The sequence below is a fragment of the Haliotis rufescens genome, unplaced genomic scaffold (assembly GCF_023055435.1).
Source record: "Haliotis rufescens isolate VD_foot unplaced genomic scaffold, xgHalRufe1.0.p SCAF_17, whole genome shotgun sequence".
NCBI classification, from domain to species: domain Eukaryota; kingdom Metazoa; phylum Mollusca; class Gastropoda; order Lepetellida; family Haliotidae; genus Haliotis; species Haliotis rufescens.
Genome location: NW_025963857.1, coordinates 27,539,163 through 27,552,291, shown reverse-complemented (window position 1 = coordinate 27,552,291; position 13,129 = coordinate 27,539,163). Strand labels below are relative to the sequence as shown.

Sequence of the window (13,129 nt, the reverse complement as noted above, 5' to 3'; positions counted from 1 at the left end):
CTAAACCAATTTAAGAATCACATTCAACTCAGGGAACTCCTTCCGACCAATTGAATAACAACGTACAACATATCAGAAGGGACAATACAATACAATAATACCCGGTTGTTACTAATGTCCAGATATAGGCATGTGGGTAAGACGTTTTATTTCTTATTAATCCATTCAGACCCTGAAATTAGTAAAGAATAATAATTATTCATAACAATTCTTTTTAATGGTTTAACAACTAGGTGTTGTCCCCCAATAACTGACATATAATTTGTAGTTGTTAATGTGATGAAACCACTACCATGTACCCACTGACAACTCCTAAGACTAAAGTTGCTACTTGAAATCCGAGTCAACACACTGGCAGATGTTTCGTACATTTGCTGGAAATGGTTGTATAGAATGATGATGTCAAACCATCAACCAGCTACACTGAAAGCAGTGACTTCCCATTGAAACATGTTTCCTCTTCGGTCAGTGATAGTTTATTATAAATAAATATATATGGAAGTTTCCCCCTGATTCTAATCAATATCCAATCTCATTAAAACCAGATCTTAGTGCTCCAGCACGTAGACCTGATTTTAATGAGATTTGATGCCTATCCTCACAATACCTGTACTCATGGGTGTCATGAGTGGTGAACTTCTACAACATGCTTCACTTCGGATGATACCGTATTTGCCCTGATATGCACCCTGTACAAAATCGACAAAGGGGTCGCTTAGGCTAAAAAAAAATAATAGTCTTGGTTCTCAGGCACCGTCCACATCATAAAGTCTGCTGTATGTTTCGTATTTATTCCCATTTAAAATTTCTTTTTAAAAATCCTTAAATATTCCAAGTCCCATGGTAGTCAAACCAGTGTTATACTCATCAAGGCCCTTTCCCAGATTGATTGTACAATACTGTTTATTGGGTTACATACTAGTTTGAACAACAACAAAAAAACAATGCCCACCTGCATTATATTTTCAAATGTCATTGCCTGAGAACCAATTCTTTTATTTTTTACGCCTTATTATAACTACTTTGTGTAAAATTGGATTTCCTGAGCAAAAATAGTTCAAACGTTGAGGAGACTAAAATTTCTTCGATAATGGTCACCTGGCAGTCATAATACACTCATTAAAGTACAAAATCTGTAATGTACGTGCACAAGAAATATGTTTGATCATAGTAGGCAGCATTTATATAGATTACTTACATATTGGTGTATAAAATTGGTCAGGGGCGCTTTCTGAAGCAGGCCACTCAATGCAGAGAATATGTTAAAGCTGGTGTGCTATAACTGAAATACTGTCTCAAAGCGGCATGAAACCTTCCTTAATCAAAACTTTCTTTCGAAACTTCTTTAAGTTTTACTAAATATCAACCACATTTCTTCAGGTATGCTCAGCCCATGCTCATAGATGTGATCTTCAATCAAAGGATTCAGGTCCTTAATGTAAATCAAATGGTTTTCTTCCATCCTTTGTGCCTGTATCCTGTCTTCACAGCCAGTTCTGTCAAATAGAAGAGCAGGTCCATGGAAAAGTCTCATTTTATAAGATGGAATGCATGTATGGGCTGTATCCTGTCTTCACAGCCAGTTCTGTCAAATAGAAGAGCAGGTCCATGGAAAAGTCTCATTTTATAAGATGGAATGCATGTATGGGCTGTATCCTGTCTTCACAGCCAGTTCTGTCAAATAGAAGAGCAGGTCCATGGAAAAGTCTCATTTTGTAAGATGGAATGCATGTATGGGCTGCTAGCTGTAATCATGTGGTAATATTAAGCCATAGCAGTTTACAATAGGATTATAGCATTCAATGACAAACCACTAGTTTTAGGGGCTTCAACAGACTTGTTGTCCAGGACCTGTTGGTGTTAAGTCTGTTAACAGAACTCGCCCACTCACTGACTCAACTAAAGTGAGGTAAATAAGACCAACACCTGATTTCTTTGTTAGTTCCCCATGTACTGGCAAGCACCCACCACAAAGACTAGATCACTGCTACCATGTCACCAACCTCCTCTGACCCATCCTCGTATCCAGGGCCCATTCCACAAAGCGATCTTAGCGCTAAGACGGTCGTAAGCCTATGTTACAGTATGACAACCGTAGCGTTATGATCGCTTTGTGAAACGGGTCACTCAGTATTACATCTCCATTCAATGTTGATAAATACCTTGGAACCATTTGCTACCATAGATTTATTTTGAGACCCATTTGAGTAACTCAACGCTAATATTAGCCGTTCAACAAGTGAGAATTCTGTGCTATGTTAGATATAGAAGCGACATGAGTAAAATCACTTCCTAAATGAAGCGTTCGCTCGTCACGCCGAAGACCCGGGTTCAATTCCTGACATGGGTACAATGTGTGAAGCCCATTTCTGGTGTCCCCTGCCGTGATATAAACCATACTCACTCACTCACTAAATGAAGCTATGGTGGAGAATTGGTCCAGGTGTTTATAATCATATGGATTTGCTACCCTGGATGATCCAGGACCCATCACAACCAAGGATTGTTTACTTACCAACCATTTTCTTTTGTCTTGTGATAGTGTTCTGTTGTGTTCACCTGTGTGGTGTTCCCGTGTTCCTCTAGTGTGGTTTTGTTGTGTTCACCGTTTTGTACACTAGCCCGTCATAATGATAGCTGTACGTCCCTGTTGATGGCTCAGTGCATTATTACTGCCATCGAGAGAATGAACAAATAATAAAATGTAAACTGGTATAAAATTTATTTGTTTTCTTTTCATCTCTTTCTTCGTACTTTATTGGATAACACACGGAACATTTGTTTAACGCTGCAACAACATGCATCACTGTGGCCTGTAAATAATGTGGACCAGGCAAACCAGTGATTGATATTATGAGCAACAATACATACCGTCAGAATATGATGACCAATCAACTAAGTCACTGAGCCTGACCACCTAATCCATTCAGTCGATCGTATAGTGAAGTACGTTTATAACGAACACGATTATAATGAACCGATGGATATAACAGGTTTTGGGGTCCCATCAATTTGCTGTATATATATGCTTTTAACGAACTACGGTTATAAAGAACTAAAATTAGTGGTCTCTTTGAGTTTATTATAACCATAGTTTACTCAACAACAAACATCCGTAACTACAGACTATGAATATGACAACATAAATAATTGCTAATGCTATCAAACACTAACCTAAACCAGAATTCCCAGGGTGCAACATCATGTAGTCATGGAAACGGGTTTACAACACATGATGAGAGCCCAACAATGATTATTGCACCGCAATGGCACTGACCTAGCTAGTACTTGGAATCACGGTTGTGCCAGGTCCGGGGTTCGAGTATTTACATACTGGCTGGAATACTCGTGACTGTGACAATAAACAAAATCCACTCTAGCTCCTTAACCAGGAACCCACGAGTTAAATCCGTCTTCAGCAACCCATGCTTGCTGCAAGAGGCGACGTTTACAGTCAGTTAACTCCCTTGCCTCGGGAAGACTGTGAAGATGATGTACCTAAGTCACAATGAGTCAAACTGAATGTATGGCATCTTCATGGTAAGGGTTGTATTGATACAGTGTGTCATGTTGGTGATTCATGGATTTATATATCATACGATCATGCATGTTGGGTTGTGTCATCACCAGGAGGATTTCTAACCATCTCTACAGCAACCCTTGCGTGACGTAAAAGGCGACTATGCATGTCGTAAGAGGCGACTAATGCTCGCTGACTTATTTGATGCATGTCATCGTATCCCAATTGCATAGATCGATTTTCATGATGTCAATCACTGCACTGTGTGGTCCAGACTTGATTATTTACAGACCACCATCATATAATATACAAAGCTTGAATATTGCTGAGTGCGGCGTATGACAACAAACAACACAAACTTAGCTACATGAAGTGGTCGAAGACAATGTTTATGCTTATACGGTTGTCATATCGTGATAACGATGTATTGGTAAATCCTTAATATCGGTACTGTATTGAAACAAATTATGAATATCGATACTAAATTACTAATTCATTGTTACAGAAACATTCACATTTATTAAGATGACCATAGCAAAGATGGACAGTGACAATTCAATTTTAAACATTAAATGGACAGGCCCAGTTCATATTTAGCACTAAATTCCATGTCTACATAGGTCATTTGTATCTATCCACACACAATCATGAATCCTATGTAATCGATATTGGGTGAGTCTATATATCAATACTAAAATTTTCAATCAGTGACGCCCATATGGGAAACCATCTAGAATTTATGAATACACTAGAGTTCAAACAAGAACGATAAAGACATGTTACCATGGTCCTGTGTGGTGAATAGGACCAGGGAATTATCATAAATAGGGATAGTTATATCTCTCCATCATAAACAAAACTGATTCTCATAATATGTTAAGGGTATATATAAATAGCATGACATCTCATTACTGTAAATTGTGAATTAATGCGTCTCCAAAAGAATGCGACCACTGGACCCTAGCCAAAAATGCGACTCAATATGAATGTGACACCCCCTCCTCTCAAGCATCAGTGGATTTCTATCTAAAGATGTCCTCAGTCAGGTTTAGAATCCTCACCTTAATCCAACCTTACATTAATCCAATCACACACCAAATAGCACCGCTTATTAGCGCTGAGTAAAGTACTTCCGCAAAAACAATACATGAGCGCTGGCTCATGTCGGCCTTTGACGCAAGAACAAAGGGTGGCGTCTCTCTGGACTTGCAGGTGTGATCAGTGATGACATAAGTGAGTAGAACTTTTGTCTTGACCCCAGCAGTGACAATTCACAGGATGTAATTAGTGTTTGAATGACATTGTACTTTATATACAAGTGCTGCTCAATAAACAGTGGTGTGGAATACATCAGCGTATGTCTACGTTGATATTTTTGCTATCTAAAATGTCTTATTGTTGATATAAATGCGATGTTTAAAAATGCGAGCAAAGACCACTCGCATTTTTCGCATTTAATTCACGCTTGCATTAATTTCACGATTAACAGTATCCCTATCAAAAGTTGAATGGTATATATATAATACAATGAACCAACAATATGTCTGCTTTATCATGACATCATGCCTTGCGATTTTTGGAAACATTAAATTTACCAACATCTCAGAATCATTTCAATGTTGCTGGTTCAGTATGGCTTTATCCATATGATACACTGGATAATTGAGGTTCCAAAACAATATCTTCATACAACAATAGACGTAAAACAACATTCGATCTGTGCATTCCCTATTGAATTCCATTGATAGTCTGTCCTACACTTCCATTCGAACCAGGTTCATCCCGGCTTTAAGATTAACTTTCTTCAATAGCACCCCTAACTGGCCTCCTGGGCCGATCTCGTAGGTCTTCGGGAATTGTCTCCCCTGGTCACGTGCATACAGCACATGCATTGTCTGTTCCCACTTGACGGGCTTGCACATCTGTTTGGGTAACAAGTCGATGACACTGCCGGCGTTCCTGTACCTGGAAGCGTTCACGTTGTTGTACACAGGAACGCGAGGTTTATTCAGCTCCAACCGTTTCAGCTTGGCCTGGAATGGAGCCTTAGCTGGATCCATGAGATTGGTGTGAAAGGCTCCACTCACAGGGAGCCATTTTAGGCGGCGGATGCGGAAATCTCGGTGATTCTGCTCCAAGAAATTCAGTGCCTGGATGAAGAGAAAGAAATAGACTTACCTCACAGAACACTGCAGGACTATCTGAGCTCGAGATAAGCTGCGTATTTGCATAAAATATGCATTACATGCGCTTTAAATAAACTGAAATATATGCAGACAAATCAAATCCTCGCGTATCAAATATGCTAGAAAAACTATAAATACGCTATAAATACACTTACCGACAGTTACATTTGGTAAAGCCTGTGCTACAAACATTGCCAATTGAAAAGCACATCGTGCCTAGTCCATGTACATATTGTGTCTTAAACAGTCGCTGATCAGTGATTAAGGAAATAGTGCCTTTCTTACAATGCTATGTTTTGTAACAAAAATGGCTTCCCGGAGAGGGAGACGCAAGCAGACGCAGTCAGGTATACTACTATACACATAGTTTTAAATGATTTACAGGGATTGCATGAAACTTGTTTTCAAGTAAAAATAACCAAATGTTAAGAAACAGGTGGGTAAAAAAATTTGAATACCCTCTAAAAATTGTGGATACCTGATCAAAATCAAACCCCTGGGTAGAATACCCAAATAACCAAAGGCTTATCTACAGCTCTGAGGTTGGTCTCCTCAATCACCCAAGAGTACATGCAGCCGTGTCATGTCTTGTCATGTCTTGAGATAGTCAACATGGTCAAATAATGAAATGAGCAGCCTTTGCAAATCACGCTAGTCTGTTAGCCTGAGACTACTAAATTCTGCTTAGGACATGTGAAACCCAATGAGTGAGTGACTATGGTTTTACGCCGCTTTTAGCAATATTCCAGCAATATCACGGCGGGGGACACCAGAAATGGGCTTCACACATTGTACCCATGTCGGGAATCGAACCCGGGTCTTCGGCGTGACGAGCGAACGCTTTAACCACTAGGCTACCCGACCGCCCGAAAACCCAATGATGGTAGTCCTCATTGACTGGTAGCATTTGAGGGCTTAATTCTGAACCAGTTGCCAATGCTTGAATATTGCTACAAGCTGGAACTTAATAAAACTGACAGAAAATGTAAACACAGCAAACTTCTTTGTCTCGTTCAAACAGGACTAGCTACAAACTCTGAGGCAGTAAGTTTCCACTAGTCCTCTGGACTAGTCTTTTTCTAAATTTCTCAATTCCATTTGTGTCACCGAAGTCATATGAGCCCAACCTTTTTGTGAGAACAGTGCCTAACAGGGAAATGTTGAGTTGATGGCTACAAGTCTGCTGCACCTGTTGCATGCATCTCCTAGAAGCAAGGGTGTGAACTGACTATAAGAGTCCAGTTTCCACCCTTGCTGAACTTGGCTGGAATTTCCAGACTCGATCGTAGCGCCACCAGTGGCTATTACGAGTCATGTCCCTTCTATGTTCTTCCTATTGACCAATCAGATTCAGATGAGAGTGAGTGAGTGAGTTGGGTTTAACACCGCTTTTAACAGTATTCCAGTCATATCACGGCGTGTCAGCTTAATGTGGGAGGAAAGCCCGAAGTGATGCAGGTCTCAGACGTTTACCACTTCGGTGAAACCCACGAGCACGGGTATGGTGCTGACAAACCTAGAAACATAATCGGGGCGAACCGGGACTCGAACCAACAATCATAGGTTTCTGGCATGCCTAAGGGACGCAACTCTGCACAGCGAATCGCGGCGCCTCAGACGACTGGGCCACCCGTGCCCCCTGGTTGCATGAGAAATATTGCTTTTGTGCCATAGTATAAGAGTGCTCATTGGTCTTAGCACTCGTTGGTTTCCCCTCACTGGAACCTTCATTTGTCGGATAAAATAGCCACTACAACGCAAAGCAGCTGTATGTCTTCACTTGTGATGGAGGTACATAGTATGGGGTACTGACGATGTTCAAAGCTTGGCATACTTTAGTTATAATTATTTACAACTGTTAATTTGTCCAAACGTAAGTGATAAAAATACCACATCGCATGCACAGGAACACAGATCATCCATTTTCAGGATCAGCTTCACTTGAAATATTCCAGGTATACTCACCTCCATATTTCCTGCAACAACTTTGCATTCTGGGTAGAGATAGTTGGCGATGCTACAGACGGGGTTCTCCATGTGCAGCTTCACGCGACAGTACTCCTTGGCAGCATGGAGGGCAAAGTTGAGCTTCGTGTCGTGCCCGCAGAACACTGTCATCATACCACTCGGTGTCTCTTCTGATGCTTTCTGCATCGCCTCAGCTCGCACCTTCACTAGTTCTACAGCTGAAAAGCATGGCACAAAGTAGTTGAACTTTCCCTCATCGCTGCCATTTTGAGTGTGTAAGTTCCACAATTAATTTGCAGTATTAGCACACTTGACTAGGGCTGTTTGTCACTTTAAGGTCATGAAACTTTGTAAGTTAGTATCCAAAAATGTAAACGATCAATAACCTGATTTTAAGAAAAATCCTACTTATTGAATTAGAAATGCAAAAACATCTGGTTAACAAAAGGCACCAGTTCAACTCTTGTGTGTATACACAGTTTTATAAAGAAACAATAAACAGTTTATAATATATGTCCCAGAAACTAACCCTACCCTCGCAAATTGTTCCCTTTGCAATACCAAAAAGAAAGGCACTAGTTACGTGAATGCCTGACATGCATACAAAGTTTCATGAAGAAATATTGAACTTTTTTTAGTTCAGAAATAAACCCTACCCTCATTTGAGCATAAATCCAACCTGTTACCATGGAAATGCTAAGAAATTAAATTAAAATTTCTTGAAAAGCAAAACACACCAATTTCATGTACACCTGATGTGAACATGAGATTTCATGAAAAGTGAACTGTTTAAGAGTTATTGAGAAAACGAAACATGACAGAGAGATGGAGCCCATGCCTACATCCCCCGTGCACAAAACTGTTTGGGTGGGGGGAGAAATACAAACTCAGGGCTCAAAATGAGTCTGTGACCTGCCAATTCCAAGCCCATGATTGAGAAAGGCAAATCACTTTGTAGTGAATAAGACCACAAATATTAATGATTTCATTAGCCTTTGTTCAATTTGCCATGTCTTCAAATCCCTTTTTCACAAAATACTCAAGATATTGTGATGGATTGCCAAGTTTATCAACAGGTTGGGAAAGTTTTCCTCACCAAAGAAAGGATAATAGTATGTGAACAATATACAGTCGAACCTTGTTGTGTTGCATTGGATGTGTCGAATTCCTGGTTGTTTCGAACTTAACTTTCAGTCCCTGCCAATTCCTTCAATGTTCATCATCATTTATATTGGGATCTGTCAAACTGGATGTGTCGACCTCCCGGTTGTCTCAAACTCATTTGGGAGTCCCAAGCTTCCAAATTATGCATAAAATTCCCCTGATGTCTCAAACCATTAAAAAAATTAAAAATAATGCCCACACACTCGACAAACCTTCAATTCACCTCTCAAACAGTTGACTGACATCACTGTGATTGACGCAATAACATCACAAAGATTCACATGCAGGATACCTTCTAACAACATGCCAATATCCAATTAAACCCAATTAACAAGCACTCCTTACATCAATGGTGTAAGCTGATTAGTGCATACACATCGGCAGCAAGTTACTTAAGTGTGATCACATGACTGCTGATGACATTAAAATTGAGAAATGAGTAAAAATGATTAATATTATGGTTGTGAAATAACTTGATGTCAGTCAGAGTCTAGATGGGAACAGTGAGATCTATGATGCACCTGAGTCACCTTCCCCTTCACTATCAGCAGCCAGGGCACTTGAAATCTATTTTCGCATCCGGAACTGGCAATAATCTCTCATAACCTGTTTGGTTTTCGAAACTTCACTATCTTAATTGTCTCAAACCCTGGATAACGGGAACTTTTTCCACATCCCTATGAGTTCGACATAGTGAGGTTTGACTGTATGTATAAAACAGCCTGTGATAACATGATACAATGTACCAAAACACTCCCAACTTGGCCCATTGTGACATGACTATCAAAAGTACATCTTATGATCAAATCACAATCAGAAAATATTACTTGTTGATGTTTCAGGTTTCACAGATATAATCCTTCTGATTTTTACTGCATATTTCTGCATTTCTGATGCGTATTTTACGCAGATACGCAGCTTATCTTGAGCTCTGGATCTGTCAAACTGGATTTGTCGACCTCCCGGTTGTCTCAAACTCATTTGGGAGTCCCAAGCTTCCAAATTAGGCATAAAATTCCCCTGATGTCTCAAACCATTAAAAAAATAAAAATAATGCCCACACACTCGACAAACCTTCAATCCACCTCTCAAACAGTTGACTGACATCACTGTGATTGACGCAATAACATCACAAAGATTCACATGCAGGATACCTTCTAACAACATGCCAATATCCAATCAAACCCAATTAACAAGCACTCCTTACATCAATGGTGTAAGCTGATTAGTGCATACACATCGGCAGCAAGTTACTTAAGTGTTATCACGTGACTGCCGATGACATTAAAATTGAGAAATGAGTAAAAATGATTAATATTATGGTTGTGAAATAACTTGACGTCAGTCCAGATGGGAACAGTGAGATCGATGATGCACCTGAGTCACCTTCCCCTTCACTATCAGCAGCCAGGGCACTTGAAATCTATTTTCGCATCCGGAACTGGCAATAATCTCTCATAACCTGTTTGGTTTTCGAAACTTCACTATCTTAATTGTCTCAAACCCTGGATAACGGGAACTTTTTCCACATCCCTATGAGTTCGACATAGTGAGGTTTGACTGTATGTATAAAACAGCCTGTGATAACATGATACAATGTACCAAAACACTCCCAACTTGGCCCTTTGTGACATGACTATCAAAAGTACATCTTATGATCAAATCACAATCAGAAAATATTTCCTGTTGATGTTTCAGGTTTCGCAGATATAATGGAATAAGTTTAAACATGCATTTAGGGTGTCCTTCTGATTCCAATTTAGTTTCCCTGTACATAGATATTTACCATCTTCAAATGTGAGCACCTCAGCAAAGACTAGAGCCGACAGCTCTCCAACACTGAACCCAGCTGTGCCAACACATTTGTGATCCACCTGTTATAACAGAATGAGTGAGTATGAGTTTTATGCCACTTTCAGCAGTATCACAGCAATGGGTGAGGTGAAATGGGATTTAATGTTGTGAGTGAGTGAGTGAGTTGGGTTTAACGCCGCTTTTAACAGTATTCCAGTAATATCGCGGTGTGTCAGCTTAATGTGGGAGGAAAGCCTGATGTGATGCATGTCTCAGACGTTTACCACTTCGGTGAAACCCACGAGCACGGGAATGGTGCTGACAAACCTAGAAACATAATCGGGGTAAACCGGGATTCGAACTCACAATCATAGGTTTCTGGCGTGCCCAGGGGATGCAACTCTGCACAGCGAATCGCGGCGCCTTAGACGACTGGGCCACCTGTGCCCCCATTTAATGTTGTGTTCAAGATTATGACACTTACATGATATTGATGTTTATGCATGTCATTGTATCCCAATGCGTAGATTGATGCTCATGATGTCAATCACTGGATTTTCTGACACGATTATTTACAGACTGCCATCATATTTTTGGAATATTGCTGAGTGTGGCATTAAACAACAATCAAACAGTTATTGTTACCTGTTAACGATGCACTCAGCCACAGTCCAGCTATATGATGATGACCAGGAAATAACTTGAGTCTGACCAGACAAACCAGTATTTGATATTATGAGCAACAACCCACATTGTCAGGGTAAAATGACATGCCATCAACAAGTCAAGATCAAGTCACTGTTTCTGATCACCCGATCCATTAAGTTGCATCTTATGACCAGCATAGGATGCTGGGGTCCTATTCTGACCCTGACGAGGTGTCAGTACAATGAATATTTAAATGACAGACAGATATTTCATTACATCTCACCTCATTACTTTCTTCACACACAAAAATAAATAAAATGTGTATTAAAATAAATTAAATTAAAACAAAAAACCTAAGGGCCCCTATGTTGGGAATTATGAAAGACAAATACATAAATACCATGAACCACTCACAAATAACAAATTGGTCATTATATTCATATCACAGGAACTCGATATTGGTCAGTAAATAAAAATATATATACCCCCCCCTATCTCTACTTACATATAGGGGGTATATATTTTTATTTACTGACCAATATCGAGTTCCTGTGATTCATATAAAGTTTGATAAGATATCGCAAGTATTGAGTGTCCCTTCAATAGACATTACCTCTGGATGTATCTCCCTTAACTTAATCAGTGCTGCAAGGGAGGTAACCAATATGGCTGGTTGGCAAAAGACTGTTTTTCTTAACTCCTCAAAGGGCCCTTTCAAGCATATCTTCAAAAGATCATAGCCCAAAATGCTACTGGCTTTATCAAACAGGTCTTTCACACCTGGGTATGGCAGTAATTCCTTTCCCATGCCAACAAACTGACTCCCTTGTCCTTGAAAAAGCACAATTGATGTTAAAGATGGATCGATGACTGGCCTGTACGCTTTGGTACTTTGTAGTCTCTTTCTGTTATCATAGCTCTTGATATCGGATGGAAATTCTGGAGGGGAATCATCTGACAAAGTTACTGATTCTCGAACAAGTTCAGACACTTTTTCTGGTGAGTGCTTCTCCTCATGAATAACAGATGCATCTGGTGTGCTCTTTTCTGAGAAGGATATTTCATATTTTGTTTCTCCAGCATTCAGTTTTGTCAACTTCTTCAAAAATCGTCTTGGAATCCTTGGTTCAGTACTGCCGTGATCATCCTCGCTAGAAAAGGTTCTACTAAATAAAACAGTTTTTTGATTCCGTGATTTTATCAATGAACTTGTGCATCTTAGGTGTAAACAACGGTATGTGAATCTACAACACGATGCCATGTTAAAACAGCTGGGTATACCTTGTTGTCTACAAAAGACCCTCTACAAACATGAATTTGCAACGCATGGTAATCTTCAGTTGGTTGGAGTATCAATATTTTCCATGTGATCTCTTGACATTCACATTTGTAAACACATGTGCGTGTGCCGAAAGTGAGTCGTTATCGTAAAGCGGTTCCATTCATACATTTTACGACATCGTGGTTTATTTGTAAGTGTGTCTCTGTAGATACTTTTACGAGCTTTGCGTTACATAAATGTTCATCTAATGATAATGAAGAACTAACAATCCTGAATTATAAATATTATTTCCGCTATTCTGTTTTGCACTTTACGACTGTCGTTGGGTCAAGTGTAAAAGTAAATCAGGAATTTACACGTGAATAATTCACAAATCACACTTTTTTTCGTAAATGCCAAAAATATGTTCTGTATGACCAGTTCCATGGGCCAACATTGTTTGTGGATATTAATAATGTGACTCTCGATCGTAATTACGCACAAAATTTGTACTTAACGCGTGTTATACCAGAGCTCCAGATAAGCTGCGTATCTGCGTGAAATATGCATCAGAAATGCAGAAATACA

General features: G+C 39.7%; 1 protein-coding gene across 1 annotated transcript; it reads right to left on the bottom strand.

The window, feature by feature from the left end:
* Positions 1–2,707: 2,707 nt before the first annotated feature.
* LOC124138567 (probable malonyl-CoA-acyl carrier protein transacylase, mitochondrial) lies at positions 2,708–12,707 on the bottom strand. Its single transcript, XM_046505287.2, has 4 exons — positions 11,894–12,707; positions 10,625–10,712; positions 7,672–7,892; positions 2,708–5,670 (listed from the first exon to the last, which is right to left on the bottom strand). The coding sequence occupies exons 1-4, from the start codon at positions 12,539–12,541 to the stop codon at positions 5,275–5,277; spliced, it is 1,353 nt and encodes a 450-aa protein (XP_046361243.2). The 5' UTR covers positions 12,542–12,707; the 3' UTR covers positions 2,708–5,274.
* Between the last annotated feature and the right edge of the window lie 422 nt (positions 12,708–13,129).